The 15654-nt window shown below is 45.0% G+C and overlaps 1 protein-coding gene across 6 annotated transcripts in view; it reads right to left on the bottom strand.

Moving 5' to 3' along the window:
• LOC129711145 (phospholipid-transporting ATPase IC-like) overlaps positions 1-15654 on the bottom strand; it is a 108238-nt gene that overhangs the window by 8836 nt on the left and 83748 nt on the right. For all 6 annotated transcript variants that reach the window (XM_055658577.1, XM_055658581.1, XM_055658576.1 and 3 more), the window contains 5 exons: positions 14138-14361; positions 11339-11422; positions 6473-6709; positions 3186-3324; positions 17-147 (listed from right to left, as the gene is read on the bottom strand). In XM_055658577.1, the coding sequence (XP_055514552.1) occupies positions 17-147; positions 3186-3324; positions 6473-6709; positions 11339-11422; positions 14138-14361 (815 nt within the window). The remainder of the gene's footprint in view (positions 1-16; positions 148-3185; positions 3325-6472; positions 6710-11338; positions 11423-14137; positions 14362-15654) is intronic.

Below are 15654 nucleotides of genomic sequence, written 5' to 3'. Positions count from 1 at the left end.
AATCGCCAGCACTTACAATTCCAGCATCTTTGGAGTAAAAGCAGTGTAAAATAAATCGAACTGTAAGAGAAGGGATGATGTTGATGGCGACAACCAACAGGATGGTGAGCCAAAATAATGGTTGTTTGAAAGCATACGCTGCTGCACCTAGAAAAGCAAATCAACAACATTTAGAACGATACGATGCAATAGGACTTTATTTATCCCAGGAGGGAAATTAATCTGCCAACAGTCATAAAAACACAAAATACATGAAACATGCAATTAAAGTGACGAGTGGAAAGGATTGGGGTGATGTGCAAAGATTTGGTGTCAGTCTATTCCCACCACAGAAGGGGAAGGAGTTGTACAGTTTGATAGCCATGGCGAAATAGGATCTCCTGTGGCGTTCTGTACTGCACCTTGGTGGAACCAGTCTGTTGCTGAAGGTACTCCTCAGGTTGACCAGAGTGTCAAGAATGCACTTGCTATTCTTCCCTTCACATTATGGAGAGATATGTGAACCACAGCAATAGACTGGACAAATTTAGAAGCAATCAAAGTGGCATTTATGAAACTATTGGATAGACATATGGCCATGCAGGGAATAGTAGGAGATGGATTATGTGCAGGTAGATAAGTGTTGGCCTTGACATCGGCTGCAGAGCCCCCCCCCCCCCCCCCCCCCCCGATGAATGAAGGGATGGAGGTCCGGGCGTGAAGAGGGACGACCGGAATGGAGGAGGAGACGGTTGCAATGGGCCTTTGTGGCCAGCTGCAGCAGGGACTGTAAAATGGTGCCTCTTGTATATAGACTCAGTGGGCTGCTCTGTGTTTGCTGCACTAACTGGGGCGATTGTGCTTATGTACGGGGATAGTCTTACTGATCTGCATGCATAAAATGTATTTCACTCTAACTCTACATGTGACAATAAAATAATCATTGACCACATTCAGCACTGATGGTGTGGGCTGAAGGGCCTGTTCTTCCGATGTCCTGTTCTATGTTCTCTGCTCATCCTTCACTGCTGAATGCCCATCCTTCCAGCTCTGGTAATATCACAGTTGGAGTATGGACCACCGACTGTTCTGTTTTAATTTTTGTTTGAAAGATATGGAATGGCCAACAGCCCATTGGCCCATGCTGAATATCAATCGCACTAGTTCTATGTTATCCCACTTCGCATCTTCTTCCCACACACCAGGGGGCAAGTTACAAGAGGGCCAATTAACCTATGAACCCGCACATTTTGGGATGTGGGAGGAAAGTGGACAACCCGGAGGTAACCCACGCCATCAGCCACGCAAACTCCACAGATTCCTTAACTATGGCCTAATAACGGCGAAAAAACTAATACTTACGTTTTGGAAACAGACAACAGTCCCTACAGTGAAGATGTGGATCACAAACATGTCCGAGACACTACATTTGGGAAACATTAGGCTTGTCTTGGGGGAAAAATCAGATCAATTTCTCAAGACATGGACTCCCTTCACCGAATTCTTACAAGAATAGCATGGTGCAATAAAAATCTAAATTCAAATCCGATGCCGGGCTGGGTGAGGTGGGTGAAGAGGACGAGGGGCAGGTATATCTCCACCTTTCTTTTAGTTTAGGGGTCTTTCCTTTGTTCTTTTTCGAGCTATCTTTTCACTTTTCACTTTTTCCTTTAATTGGTCTCTTTTTCTTTTCTTTTTTCATTTTCAGGTTATAAGGTTAAAAATGAAGCTGTACAATAATTGTATAATCTTAGATGCCGAATGTTTAATCTTTGTACAATTGCTTCTAATAAAAATAAATTAAAAATAAATAAATAAATAAAACAAAAGACAAACTCCGCACAGACAGGACTCGAGGTCGGGATCGAACCTCGGTCTCTGGTGCCATGAGGCAGCAGCTCTACCAGCTGTGCCACTGTGGTTCTCAGTGACAATCAACTCAATCTGATGTACCCAAAACATCACCTATTCCTTTTCTTCAGAGGCGCTGTCTGACCCGTTAAGTTACTCCAGCTTTTTGTGTCTATCTTCGGTTTAAACCAGTGTCTGCAGTTCCTTCCTACACACAAGATCCTTCATCTGTCCCTACTAAATCCGTGACGTTCCTGCCTGGAGCGACTAGAACAGCAAATAATCATCACCGCCTATGCCAAATCATCCAGACTTTGATGGTTCTTATGGACGCTGGATCGTGAAAGCTCAGACATGTCTTTGAGACTGCATTTACTATTTCATCAACATGCCTCTCTTCATTCACAATTGTCCTAAAAGACAGATAGCTAAACAGAGTATGAACTAGTTTTCATAATACTTTAAAACCCAACACCATGCAAGACCATGAAGGTGGCACAGTGGTGGAGCTGGTAGAGCTTGTGCCTCACAGCGCTGAAGACACAGGCTCGACCCTGACCTCAGTCGCTGTCTGTATGGACTTTGCACATTCTCCCTGTGACCACGTGGGGTTTTTATTAAGGGTGCTCCGGTTTCCTCCCACATCCCAAAGGGGGTCAGGTTGGTAGGTTAATTGTCCTTGCTGATTTGCCCCCCTAGTGTGTAGGGAGTGGATGAGAAGGTAGTAATACAAAGAACTAGTGTGAATGGGAATTTGTTGTTCGGCATGCACTCAGTGGGCCAAAGGGCCTGTTTCCATGCTGTTTCTCTAAACTATAGTTCGTTAAATGGAAGAAAGATGCGACATGCTCATATTCATGAGAGAGCAGCAGAATTAGGCCATTCGGCCCATCAAGTCTACACCATTCAATCATGGCTGATCTATCTCTCCCTCTTAACCCCATTCTCCCCATAACCTCTGACACCCTTGATATGATGTGCTGGTATGTGCTACATTCACAAGGACTGCTGCTAAGAAGCTTCACTTTATTCACTTTAGACTACAAAGATGATGCTTCAGAAAATGGCAGACAACGCTAAACTTTAAATAAAAACTTTAAATAAAATCACCGCTGTAGAAATGGGTAAAAAGCCCAAAAGTAAAGCATCAGCCTACAACACGGGCAGGTGTGACTGGCGTAGATGGGGCATCTTGGTTGGCATGGGCAAGGTGGGCTGAAGGGCCTGTTTCCACGCTATGATTCGACACTGCTCATCTTTTCTCTGCGGTAAGTCGACATTTGAGCCAAGTGATATAACAACTCATTGGGTACATTATGAACCGTACAGATGAACGGCTCCAATGGATGCCTTACCGTTGAATTGGAACATCTGCGGATTCCTCCGAGAGAGAAAATTGCTCTGAGTCATAAAGGTCACGCAGAAATAGAGAATGAAATCAATGGTGACGGCCAACAAGGAAGGAACAGTCCAGTAGGAAATATCCAACATTACCTGTTCAGAGAATGAATTGTTAAGCATGGAACTTTCGTAAGATAAACATTTGGGCATTGAAGATGATGTTACTAGTACTTACACTTTCATACAAAGACACCATCATTTAAATAAATGGTACTTTTAAAATGACACGCAACTCTCGCAAAAATCGCGCCAATACTTGGCATCCCAATTCTAGTCAACGTGGCAACAGTTGACACCAGAGTGTGTAGCTTACAGAGTTGGGAGACCATAAGGTCATAAAACATAGGAGCAGAATTGGGGCATTCGACCCAATGAGTCTGCTCCGCCATCTGATCCTGGCTATTTATTTTTCCTTCTCAACCACATTCTCCTGCTTCCTCCCCATAACCCTTGAATCCCTTCGTAATCAAGAACTTACATTGCATTCAGAAAATATTCAAATCCCTTCACTTTTTCTACATTTTGTTACGTTACAGTCTTATTCTAAAATGGATTAAATTATTTTTTTTATCATCAATCTACACATAATATCCCATAATAAAAAAATGAAAACAGGCGTTTAGAAATTTTTGCTAAGTAATAAAAAATAAATAACTGAAATACCACATTTACATAAGTATTCAGACCCTTTGTTGTGGGACCTTTGGCAGTGATTACAGCCTCAAGTCTTCTTGGGTATGACGCTACAAGCTTGGCACACCTGTATTTGGGTAATTTCTCCCATTCTTCTCTGCAGATCCTCTCAAGCTCTGTCAAGTTTGATGGGGAGCGTCGATGCACAGCTATTTTCAGGTCCCTCCAAAGATGTTCGATCGGGTTCAAGTCCGGGCTCTGGCTGGGCCACTCAAGGATATTCACAGACTTGTCACAAAGCCACTCTTGCGTTGCCTTGGCTGTGTGCATAGGGTCATTGTCCTGTTGGAAGGTGAACCTCCAAACCAGTCTGAAGTCCAGAACGCTCTGGAGAAAGTTTTCATCAAGGATCTCTCTGTACTTTGCTCCGTTCATCTTTCCCTCAATCCTGACTCAACTCCCAATTGCTGCCGCTGAAAAACATCCCCACAGCATGATGCTGCTACCACCATGCTTCACCATAGGTATGGTATTGGCCAGGTGATGAGCGGTACCTGGTTTCCTCCAGACGTGAAGCTAAGCATTCAGGCCAAATAGTTCAATCTTGGTTTCATCAGACCAGAGAATCTTGTATCTCATGTCTTTTGGCAAACTCCAAGCAGGTTGTCATGTGCCTTTTACTGTGGAGTGGCTTCCGTCTGGCCACTCTACCATAAAGGACTGATTGGTGAAGTGCTGCAGATGTAGTTGTCCTTCTGGAAGGTTCTCCTATCTCCACAAAGGAACTCTGGAGCTCTGTCAGAGTGACCATCGGGTTCTTGGTCATCTCCCTGACCAAGGCCCTTCTTCCCCTGATTGCTCAGTTTGGATAGGTGGTCAGCTCTATGAAGAGTCCTGGTGGTTCCAAAGTCCTTCCATTTAAGAATGACAGAGGCCATTGTGCTCTTCGGGACCTGCAATGCTGCAGAAATTGTTTTAGATCCTTCCCCAGATCTGTGTCTCGACACAATCCTGTCTCGGAGGTCTACCGACAATTCCTTTGTGTTCATGGCTTGGTTTTTGCTCTGACAAGCACTGTCAACTGTAGGACCTTATATAGACAGGTGTGTGCCTTTCCAAATCACGTCCAATCAATTTAATTTACCACTGGTGGACTCCAATCAAGTTGTAGAAACATCTCAAGGAAAATCAATGGAAACAGGATGCACCGAAGCTCAATTTTGAGTGTCATAGCAAAGGGTCTGAATACTTATGTAAATGTGATATTCAGTTATTTCTTTTTAATTACTTTGCAAAAATTTCTAAACACCCGTTTTCGCTTCTTAATTCTGGGGCATTGTGTGTAGATTGATGATTTAAAAAAAATGAATTTAATTCATTTAAAAATAAGGCTGTAACGTAACAATGTGGAAAAGGTGAAGGGGTCTGAATACTTTCTGAATATCAATGTCCGCTTTAAAATATCCAATGTCTTGGTCTCCACAGCCATCTCTGGCAATGAATTCCACAGATTCGCCACCCTCTGGCTAAAGAAATTCCTCCTCCCGCGACATTATGAGGTCGTATACCAAAGGATTAAAAGATTATAGTCAAGGTGATTTCTGATGTTGCAGGGAGTTTAGGTGGTGGTTCGAAGTACGAAGGTACAGGTCCACCACCAACTTCCCTGCAAAACTTTTATTCTGGACAAAATTTCGAGAATGCAGTTGGAATTCACCCTGGAAGTCTCCCCGAAAATGTAGTACCTAGGAAGGAAAAGGCCAGAATCTGTGGTCGAGGTAAGGACTTGCCCTTTTCTTTCCTCCAGTTCCCTACTCTCTATGTTCAGTCTGAAGAAGGGGCTTGACCCGAAACGTCACCAATCCTTTTTCTCCAGAGATGCTGCCTGACCCGCTGAGTTACTCCAGCGCTTTGTGTCTACCTTATATTGCTAGTTCAGGCTCAAGGGTTTACAGCATCTCATGCTGCTGCAGATTTTTTTTTCCCTTTGTGTGTAGGTGAGCTCAGGAGGAACTTCTCCATTCACAGGGTTGCGGATCTTTGGCGCTGCCTGCAGTAATGTCCCCAGTGTCGAGAGAACTCAAAGCCGAGATCATGAGACAATTGGAGACAAGAGAATGGGCGGTGAAACAGCTTGGAGGCAGAAGATCGGCCACATTGATGAGATTGGCGGATCAAATGTGAAGAGTTGTGAGAGCCACAATTCTTAAGCCCTGCTCTAACTAACAATATCACCCACCGAGGACAGACACAAAATGCTGGAGTAACTCAGCGGCTCAGGCAGCATCTCCGGCCAAAAGGAATGGTGACGTTTCAGGCAGAGACCCTCCTTTAGACAGAGTCAGGGGAGAGGGAGATTAGAGGTATGAAAAATGTAGGAAGGAACTGCAGATGTTGGTTTACATCGAAGATAGACACAAAATGCTGGAGTAACTCAGCAAGTCAGGATAGAAGGAATGGGTGACGTTTTGGGTCGATACCCTTCTTCAGTCTGTCTATAGAGGTATGAAAAGGTACAGAACCCACTGGCATGGTTTGGCAAGTATTTACATTTGTCTACAAGATACTTAGCGTTGCTGTACAGGGTAATCTTTAATCATGGGCTTACCTCAATGTTAACAGTCATCACTACTCCCGTACCAACGGCCATTGCCATAACCTGATAACCTGTGCCATCTTGGCCCACTCCCTCCAAGAATGCTCCATACGGTATAAAAAATATGATGAATGAACTGAGAAGGCCATGGATTATAGTAACCAAGAAGATCTTGTAATTGAATAGCTCGTTCCGTTGTCCAATTTTGTAGCGTTTAGGACACCTGATACTCATAACGTCGTTCATGTCCTGTAATTCCAAAAAAACCCCAGACAGAGTTAGAAGCTGGGAAAACGTCAATAACATTACTCAAAACGTGACACACTCCGAAAACTTATCATGGGAAATGGACGGCGTTGGTCCCGAGGTTTTCGTCATTGAATTGAAAGATACAGCTTGGAAATGGGCCCTTCGGCCGGCTGAGTCCACGACGACCATCGATCACCACTAGTTCAACACTATCACACTTTTAATTGGCCTCTGGAAATTCCCCTCAGTTTGTAGAGTGCGTACATACGTAGGGTGTGAGGGGACGGCACGCAGCGGGGAGCAGCGGTAGAGTTGCTGCCTTACAGCGGCAGAGATCCGGGTTCGATCCTGACTGCGAGTGCTGTCTGTATGGAGTTTGTACGTTCTCCCCGTGACTGCGTGGGTTTTCTCCGGGATCTCTGGTTTTCTCCCGCACCCCAAAGACGTACAGGTTTGTAGGTTAATTGGATTGGTATAAATGTAAATTGTCCCGAGTGTGTTGTAGGATAGTGTTAGTGTGCGGGGATCACTGGTCTGTGTGGACTCGGCCTTTTTCCGCTCTGTATCTCTAGATTAAAAAAAAAAAAAAAACTAAACGAGGGCAAATTTACAGAGGTCAATCAATCTGCAAACGGGCGATGAGGGAGGAAACTGGAGCACTCTGGAAGAAACCCACACGGTCACAGGGAGAACAGCGTTGTACACTGGGGGGGTCAAACAATTAGTCATGGAGTCGTACCCCGTCATGAAACAGAGCCACGCCGTGTTGCAGAGACAAAGCGACAGCACTGAAAGGAGAGAGAGAAACATAGAAATTAGGTGCAGGAGTAGGCCATTCGGCCCTTCGAGCCTGCACCGCCATTCAATATGATCATGGCTGATCATCCAACTCAGTATCCCGTACCTGCCTTCTCTCCATACCCCCTGATCCCCTTAGCCACAAGGGCCACATCTAACTCTTAAATATAGCCAATGAACTGGCCTCAACTACCCTCTGTGGCAGAGAGTTCCAGAGATTCACCACTCTCTGTGTGAAAAAAAGTTCTTCTCATCTCGGTTTTAAAGGATTTCCCCCTTATCCTTAAGCTGTGTCCCCCTTGTCCTGGACTTCCCCAACATCGGGAACAATCTTCCTGCATCTAGCCTGTCCAACCCCTTAAGAATTTTGTAAGAAGGGGGGCCGACGACTACCACCCACCACCAGTCTCCACTGCCCACGTTGCACCAAGGTGTGTTGTACCTGCCTCAACAACCTGTACCTGCACCTGTCTTAACTATCTCCTCTGGTGGCTCGGTCCATATACCCACCATCCTTACATAGAAACTTACAAAATTCTTAAGGGGTTGGACAGGCTAGATGCAGGAAGATTGTTCCCGATGTTTGGGAAGTCCAGGACAAGGGGTCACAGTTTAAGGATAAGGGGGAAATCCTTTAAAACCGAGATGAGAAGAGCTTTTTTCACACAGAGAGTGGTGAATCTCTGGAACTCTCTGCCACAGAGGGTAGTCGAGGCCAGTTCATTGGCTATATTTAAGAGGGAGTTAGATGTGGCCCTTGTGGCTAAGGGGATCAGAGGGTATGGAGAGAAGGCAGGTACGGGATACTGAGTTGGATGATCAGCCATGATCATATTGAATTGCGGTGCAGGCTCGAAGGGCTAAATGGCCTACTCCTGCACCTAATTTCTATGTTTCTATGTTTCTATCCTCTGTGTGAAAGAGCTGCCCCTCAGGTTCCTATTAAATCTTTCTCCTCTCACCTTAAACCTATGTCCTCTGGTTCATGATTCCTCAACGCTGGATAATAGACTGTGCATTCATCCTATCTATTTCCCTGGTGACTTTATACACCTCTGTAAAATCATCCCTCAGTCTCAAAGGAATAAAGTCCTCGCCTGCCAACAGTCTCCCTACAGCTCAGGTCCTCCAGTCCTGGCAACAACATTAATGTAAATCTTCACTGTACTCTTCCCAAGTAGATAATCTGACTGAAGTCAGCTCCCCGCCAAGTGAAATGAATGAAAATGAATGCTTTTTAGTTCCATTTCATTAAAGTTTTACTGCTAAAGCTGCCAACACAGCCATCCGACCAGCACAAACTCAAAACGCTGAGCCTATATTCCTAGCTCGGTGTGGCTTGAAGCCCTGGTTTGATTGTTCCATGATGGCCATGGTCTGTGCAACACTGCCACCTCTTGGTGGGAAGAGATGAGCCATAAATCGGATTAAAAATGTAGGAAGGAACTGCAGATGCTGGTTTACACCGAAGATAGACACAAAATGCTGGAACAATTCAGCAGGACAGGCAGCAACTCTGGATAGAAGGAATGGGTGACGTTTTGGGTCGAGACCCTTCTGCAGACTTCCAGGGATGCTGCCTGTCCCGCTGAGTTACTCCAGCACTTTGTGTCTATCTTCGAATTTAAACCAGCCTCACAGTTTCTTCCTACACCATAAATCAGATCTCCGTGAAATGGAAGAATTCAAGTCAAAGTCTGAAGAAGGGCCCCGACACGAAACGTCGCCTGTCCATTCTCTCCACAGATGCTGCCTGAGCCGCTGAGTTCCTCCAGCACTTTGTGCTCTGCTCGGAATTCAAGTCCAGTTTATTGTCGTATGCACAAGCAGGGTGAGGAGCAGGTTCAATCAAAATCTTGCTTGCTTGCAGCATCGCAGGCAGACACTCAGAACTCAAGAGGGAATCTTCATTGTTTAATTTATATCGGCAGCATTTTCCCTCTTATTTATTTTATTAAATGGTCATTTTTAATGAGCTTTTATTTCATTTTGTGCTCAAATCTTTTAAGCTGAGATGTGGCCTGGAGGAAGCCACTGATCACTTATTTGTTTTATTATTATTGATTGTTGTTGTCAATGTTGAAGTTGCTCCTGGGCTTCTGCTGATTTTGCCTGGAGGTCGCGTATTGGTGAAGATCAGGAAAGTGGAAACTTATGAATTGTTTTTAACCGAAGATTGACACAAAATGCTGTGGTCATTACAAAGCTGTGCTGGTTTGCAGGTTAATTGGCCTCTGTAAATTACCCCTAGTGTGTGGGGAGTGGATGAGAAAATGGGTTGACGTAGAAAACACAAACGTGCTGCAGTAACTCAGTGGGTTGGGCAGCATCTCTGGAGAGCGTGGATAGGTGACGTTTTGTGATGGGACCCTTTTTCATCAATCCAGTGTGAATGGGTGACTGGTTTTAGACACAAAATGCTGGAGTAACTCAGCGGGACAGGCAGCGCCTCTGGAGAGAAGGTCGAGACACTTCTTCAGACTGATGTCAGGGGAGAGGGAGATACATAGATAAGTGTAAGGTGTGAAAACAAGACAGTGGGAATAGAGATCAAGGAAAATGTAGAACAGAACATTGTTAGCTGGGAGAAGGTTTTAAACTGGTCCAGTTAAAAAGGGATCCATACTTCGCATTTTCAAGCAGTCTCGGAGGAACTGCATGGACTTTCCGGATTCACTGCCTTAACGGGATGGTACAACATGGCACGTTGGCCTTTCAGTCCATTGAATTGGCGCGTGGAGGCTGAAGAGCTATCCTCAAATTTCCTCTGCATCGCACTGGAACCCAATCTGCATCAGTTTATATGTTTTGGTCCCAGACCCCCATGGATTGGACAGGTTTGGAGGAATACGGGCCAAACGCGGGCAGGTGGGACTAGAGTAGCTGGGACATGTTGGCCAGAGTGGGAAGGTTGGGCCGAATCACTCCATGACTCTCTGACCACCAGGTTCAGGAACAAACGACTTTCCTACGACCATCAGGTTCTTGAATCAACCCTAACCCTGCCTCAACAACGGAACATCTATGGACCATCACTTGTACTAGCATGAACTTGTTTTTAATTGTGTTTTTTCCCACTGATATCTTGTTTTTGTGCACAGGCTTTTTTTTAACTGACTTACAGAATATTTTTGATGAAATATTTGTATTATTTATGTTTGTGTGGGTTGCCTGAGTTTCTGTGCCTGTGATACAGATTTTTGTTGATACTTGAACCTCACCGTACTTGAGCATTTGACAGTAAACCCAACTTCACACGAATACACTTCATAGAGCATCTCATTGTCCCCAGGTCAGACACAAAATGCTGGAGTAACTCAGCGGGACAGGCAGCATCTCTGCAGAGAAGGAATGGGTGACGTTTCGGGTCGAGACCCTTCTTCAGACTAATGTCACAACTAACAATGATCTATTCTACAATTTCCTTGATCACCATTCCCTTTGTCCTGTTTTCACACCTTTCTCTTCCTTATCTGTACACTTCATTATCTATGTATCTCCCACTCCCCTGACATCAGTCCTCCGCCATAAGACAGCACGGTGGCGCAGCTGATAGAGCCGGGTTCGATCCCGACCTCGGGTTCTGTCTGTGTGGAGTTTGCACGATCTCCCTGTGACTGTGTGGCTTTCCGTCGGGTGCTCTGGATCCCTCCAACACTCCGAAGACGTGCAGGGTTTGTAGGCTTCGGTAAAAATAGTAAATTGTCCCTGGTGTGTATGATCGTGTTAGTTTCCACGCTGTTTCTCTCAAGTAAACTCACTGTAACTTTGTGCCTTGTAGAGTTTTGCTGAGTGAGTGAGATTGGGGATTGCAGGTCGATGAGATCTTACCTTGTCCAGGACCCCTATCGTCACCACTGGAAACCAGCTGTAAGCCACTTTGTAGAAAGTAATGCACCACAGCTCAAAGACGGACTTTGGACAAAGGAATAATTAACAATGTTAAATTTATTGCAAGCTAATCAAGCACAATCAGACATAAATGAAATCTGAAGAATCCCGATCCGAAACATTATCTGTCCGTTCCCTCCATAGATGCCTGACCCACTGAGTTCCTCCAGCACTTTGTGTTTTACTAAGGTTCCAATATCTGCAGCCTCCTTGTGTCTCCACATAACAAATTAAAATAGTTCACGGTACGTTGCCGGGTTGAGACCGATTGCTAAACTGGACAATGGGCACAAGCTGGAAGATGGAATCACAAGGTCATAAGTGATGGGAGTAAAATTAGGCCATTCGGCCCATCAAGTCTACTCCACCATTCAATCATGGCTGATCTATCTCTCTCTCTTAACCCCATTCTCCTGCATTCTCCCCATAACCTCTGACACCTGCTCTAATCAAAAATCTACCTATCTATGCCTTAAAAATATCCACTGACTTAGACTCCACAGCCTTCTGTGGCAAATAATTCCGCAGATTCACCACCCTCTGACAAAATACATTTCACCTCGTCTCCTTCCTAAAAGAACGTCCTATAATTCATATAATGACCTAGACTCGCCCACTAGTGGAAACATCCTCTCCACATCCACTCTATCTAATCCTTTCGCTAGTCTGTCTGTTTCAATGAGGTGCCCCCTCATTCTTCTGAACCCCAGCAAGTACAGGTCCAGTGCCGACAAACGCTCATCACAGGTCAACCCACTCATGGGATATTGGGATCATTCGAGTAAACCACCTCTGGACCCTCTCCGGAGCCAGTACATCCTTCCCAAATGGCACGGAAACAGACCCTTCGAAAACTTTCCATCCATGTAGGAGAGAGGGACTGAAATTTCTGGACATGGTGGTTGAGATGCAAACATGAACATTTGAAAGAGCGAGTCTCCATGGATTTGAAATTGGGAAAGGAAGATCAGTTTTCCTCCCAACTATTGCACAGAATTGCCAAATATTGGAAGAGGGCTGGAGCCTATGGTGGGGCCAGAGAACAAACCACTCTCATCGTTCTAGCAGGTAATGGCCAGTCCAGGTCAATTTTCAATGAAATATTTCTAATTAATTTATTAATTTCTAACGAGAGAGCATCATTTACATTCAATAAATATTTTAATAGAATAAGCTAATCGTTGTCCATTCCGTCAGCTCCCAACTATAATCAGTTCCACTGCCCTTCCAGGTCCATGAAAGATGGACAGATGCTATGGGCTACACAGGCTAGGTGTGGACAATCCAGCCCATTTACCCAACACGGAGACACAAGAGACTGCAGATGCTAGAATCTTGAAAACATTATGAGCTGCAGGAACTCAGCAGGTCAAGCAGCAAATGGGGATGGAATGTACTGAAGACGTTTTAGGTTGGAACCCTTAAGGGGGTTGTCCCATTGTACGAGCTAATTCAAGAGTTCTCCTGAGTTTCCCCCGATTCGAACTCGGAGAATTACGGTAATAGCCGCTCGTAGGTACTCGGGGCTCTCGTGGGCATTTTTCAACATGTTGAAACATCTTCACGAGCTTACCGCGTTTCCAGAGTACCTGCCGCTAGCGTTACGAGCCGCTAAGAGACGTCCCGAGCTCGACGTACCCGCTAAGTACATTCTACGTGCTTACCACGAGTTTTGATTTTTTTTTAAACTCGGGAGAGCTCTTGAATTAGCTCGTACAGTGGGACAGGCCCTCTAGAGGCATAGAGTGATACAGTGTGGAAACAGTCCCTTCGCCCAACTTGCCCAAACCGGCCAACATGTCTCAGCTACACTAGTCCCAATTGCCCTTGTTTGGTCCATATCCCTCCAAACCTGCCCTATCCAGTATGAAGGAGGCCCTCCCTCCTCCCGTCCTCCCATTTTGTAACCACCCCACATCATGATTATTTGCAACAAATAACTGTGGATTTTAGTGACGTGTCGGCAGCAGATAACTCATCAACTGCCCTCAAAAGTTCCTTAAATGACCTCAATACCCATTAAATCTGAACAATAAAACAAAAACACATAAATTATAGTAATATTCAGCAGGTCAGGCAGCACCTATGGAGAGAGAAACAGGATGGAAATTACAAGTTGACGACCTTTCGTTAGAATAGTTGGAATGAAGGGTCATTGCCCCAAGAAGTTCACTCTGATTCTCTCTCCACAGATGCTGCCTGATCGACTGAATATCCCTAGCATTTTCTATTTTTATTTAAAGCCAGTCGTACAGCAGGGAAACAGGCCCTTTGGCCCAATTCTTCCATGCCAACCAAGATGCCCCATTAAGCTAGTCCCATTCACCCCCATTTGGCCCATACTCCTTAAATCTTTCTTATCCATGTACCTGTATAAGTGTATTTTTAAAATGATGATACAGTATTTGCCTCAAATGCCTCCTCTGATAGCTCGTTCCATAGACCCACCGCCCTTTGAGTGAAAAACTTGCCTCTCAGGTTTCTATTTAACCTTTCCCCTCTCACCTTAACTCCAAGACTCCAATATGTGCAAGTTTTACGATTAGGGAAACCATAAGTTATGTTGCTGTGAAATGTCACTAGTGTTCATAAGTGATAGGAGCAGAATTAGGCCATTCGGCCCATTGAGTCCACTCCACCGTTCAATGGTGGCTGATCTATCTTTCCCTCTCAACCCCAATCTCCTGCCTTCTCCCCATAACCTCCGACGCCTGTGCTAATCGAGAAATTTGTTCTTACCTGACCAGAAAATCCACTGAAGATTGCAAACCAGATTTGGACAAAGGAAAAAGTGAAGGTCTTGTAGAGGAAGTATCTCAGGAACTTGCAGATCCTCTGATAGGCCCACTGGCCATGAACCAGAAGCAACCTCTCAAGGTAGTAGAATTGTGCAAGAGAGTAGTCACTGGACAAGACGGCCTGCATCCCTTCCTGCCCGCTGATCCCTACTCCGATATGGGCAGCTGGGGAGAAATACAAGAGTTTGAAAAGCGACTCCCTCTACATTGGCAAGCAAAGTTGGGAAACAAGGAACTGCATATGCTGGATGACAAAAGAAGACACAAAGTGTTTAGTTTAGAGATTACTTTAGAGTCCATACCGCCCATCAATCACCCGTTCATACTATTGTGTTTAAGAGGGAACTGCAGATGCTGGAGAATCGAAGGTTACACAAAAAAGCTGGAGAAACTCAGCGGGTGCAGCAGCATCTATGGAGCGAAGGAAATAGGCAACGTTTCGGGCCGAAACCCTTGAAGGGTTTCGGCCCGAAACGTTGCCTATTTCCTTCGCTCCATAGATGCTGCTGCACCCGCTGAGTTTCTCCAGCTTTTTTGTGTAACACCCGTTCATACTAGTTCTCTGTCAACCCACTTTCTCATCTCGTGGTGTGTATAAAATGGTAACTGTACCTTTAAGAACTGAGTACCAGGCGGTGTGATTTGAGTCATATGAAACATCTGTCTCGTGACTATGTGTGTGAGTATGCGCCGTGAAGTTCTATTTATTTTATTTTTAGTGATACAGTGAGGAAATAGGCCCTTTGGCCCACAGCGTCCCCACCAACCAGCGATCTCCGCACATTAACACTGCCCTACACACATTAGGGCCAATGTTTTAACACTTATGCCAATCCAATTAACCTACAAACCTGTACGTCTTTGGAGTACGGGACGATGTCGGGAAAAACCCACGCAGATCACAGGGAGAACGTACAAACTCCATACAGACAAGCACCGGTAGTTGGGATCAAACCGGGAACCTACTTCCGTTCAGCTTGATTATACTTTTAAGCAGTCATATGGCACGGAAACAGGCCCTTCCGGCCAACTTGCCCATGCCGACCAACGTGCCCCATCCACACTAGTCCCACCTGCCTGCATTTGACCCATATCCCTCTAAAACTTTCATGCCCATGTACCCGTCCAAATGTCTTTTAAATGTTGTTATAGTACCCGCCTCAACTAAGTATAGTGTATCTGAACTGTTTGGAAAACATCCAAAAAAATCAAAGCTTTTCACTGTACCTCAGTACACATGACAACAATAAACTTAAAATATCGCCTATACATGGCTTCAAAAGATGCTGCCTGACCCATTGAGTTACTTCAGCATTTTGAGGTCTGCGCAAGATTCCAGTATCTCCCTGTAGTTCCCTGTGTCTCCGACCATTTATTGATCCAACATTTATGTAAGATATTATGGTCGTGGCATGTAGAGAGAAACAGACATAAGTTTCAGACAACCAATTGCCAGTG

The sequence above is a fragment of the Leucoraja erinacea genome, chromosome 29, assembly GCF_028641065.1.
Source record: "Leucoraja erinacea ecotype New England chromosome 29, Leri_hhj_1, whole genome shotgun sequence".
Classification (NCBI taxonomy): Eukaryota; Metazoa; Chordata; class Chondrichthyes; order Rajiformes; family Rajidae; genus Leucoraja; species Leucoraja erinaceus.
This window is presented reverse-complemented; position numbering and strand designations above follow the sequence as displayed.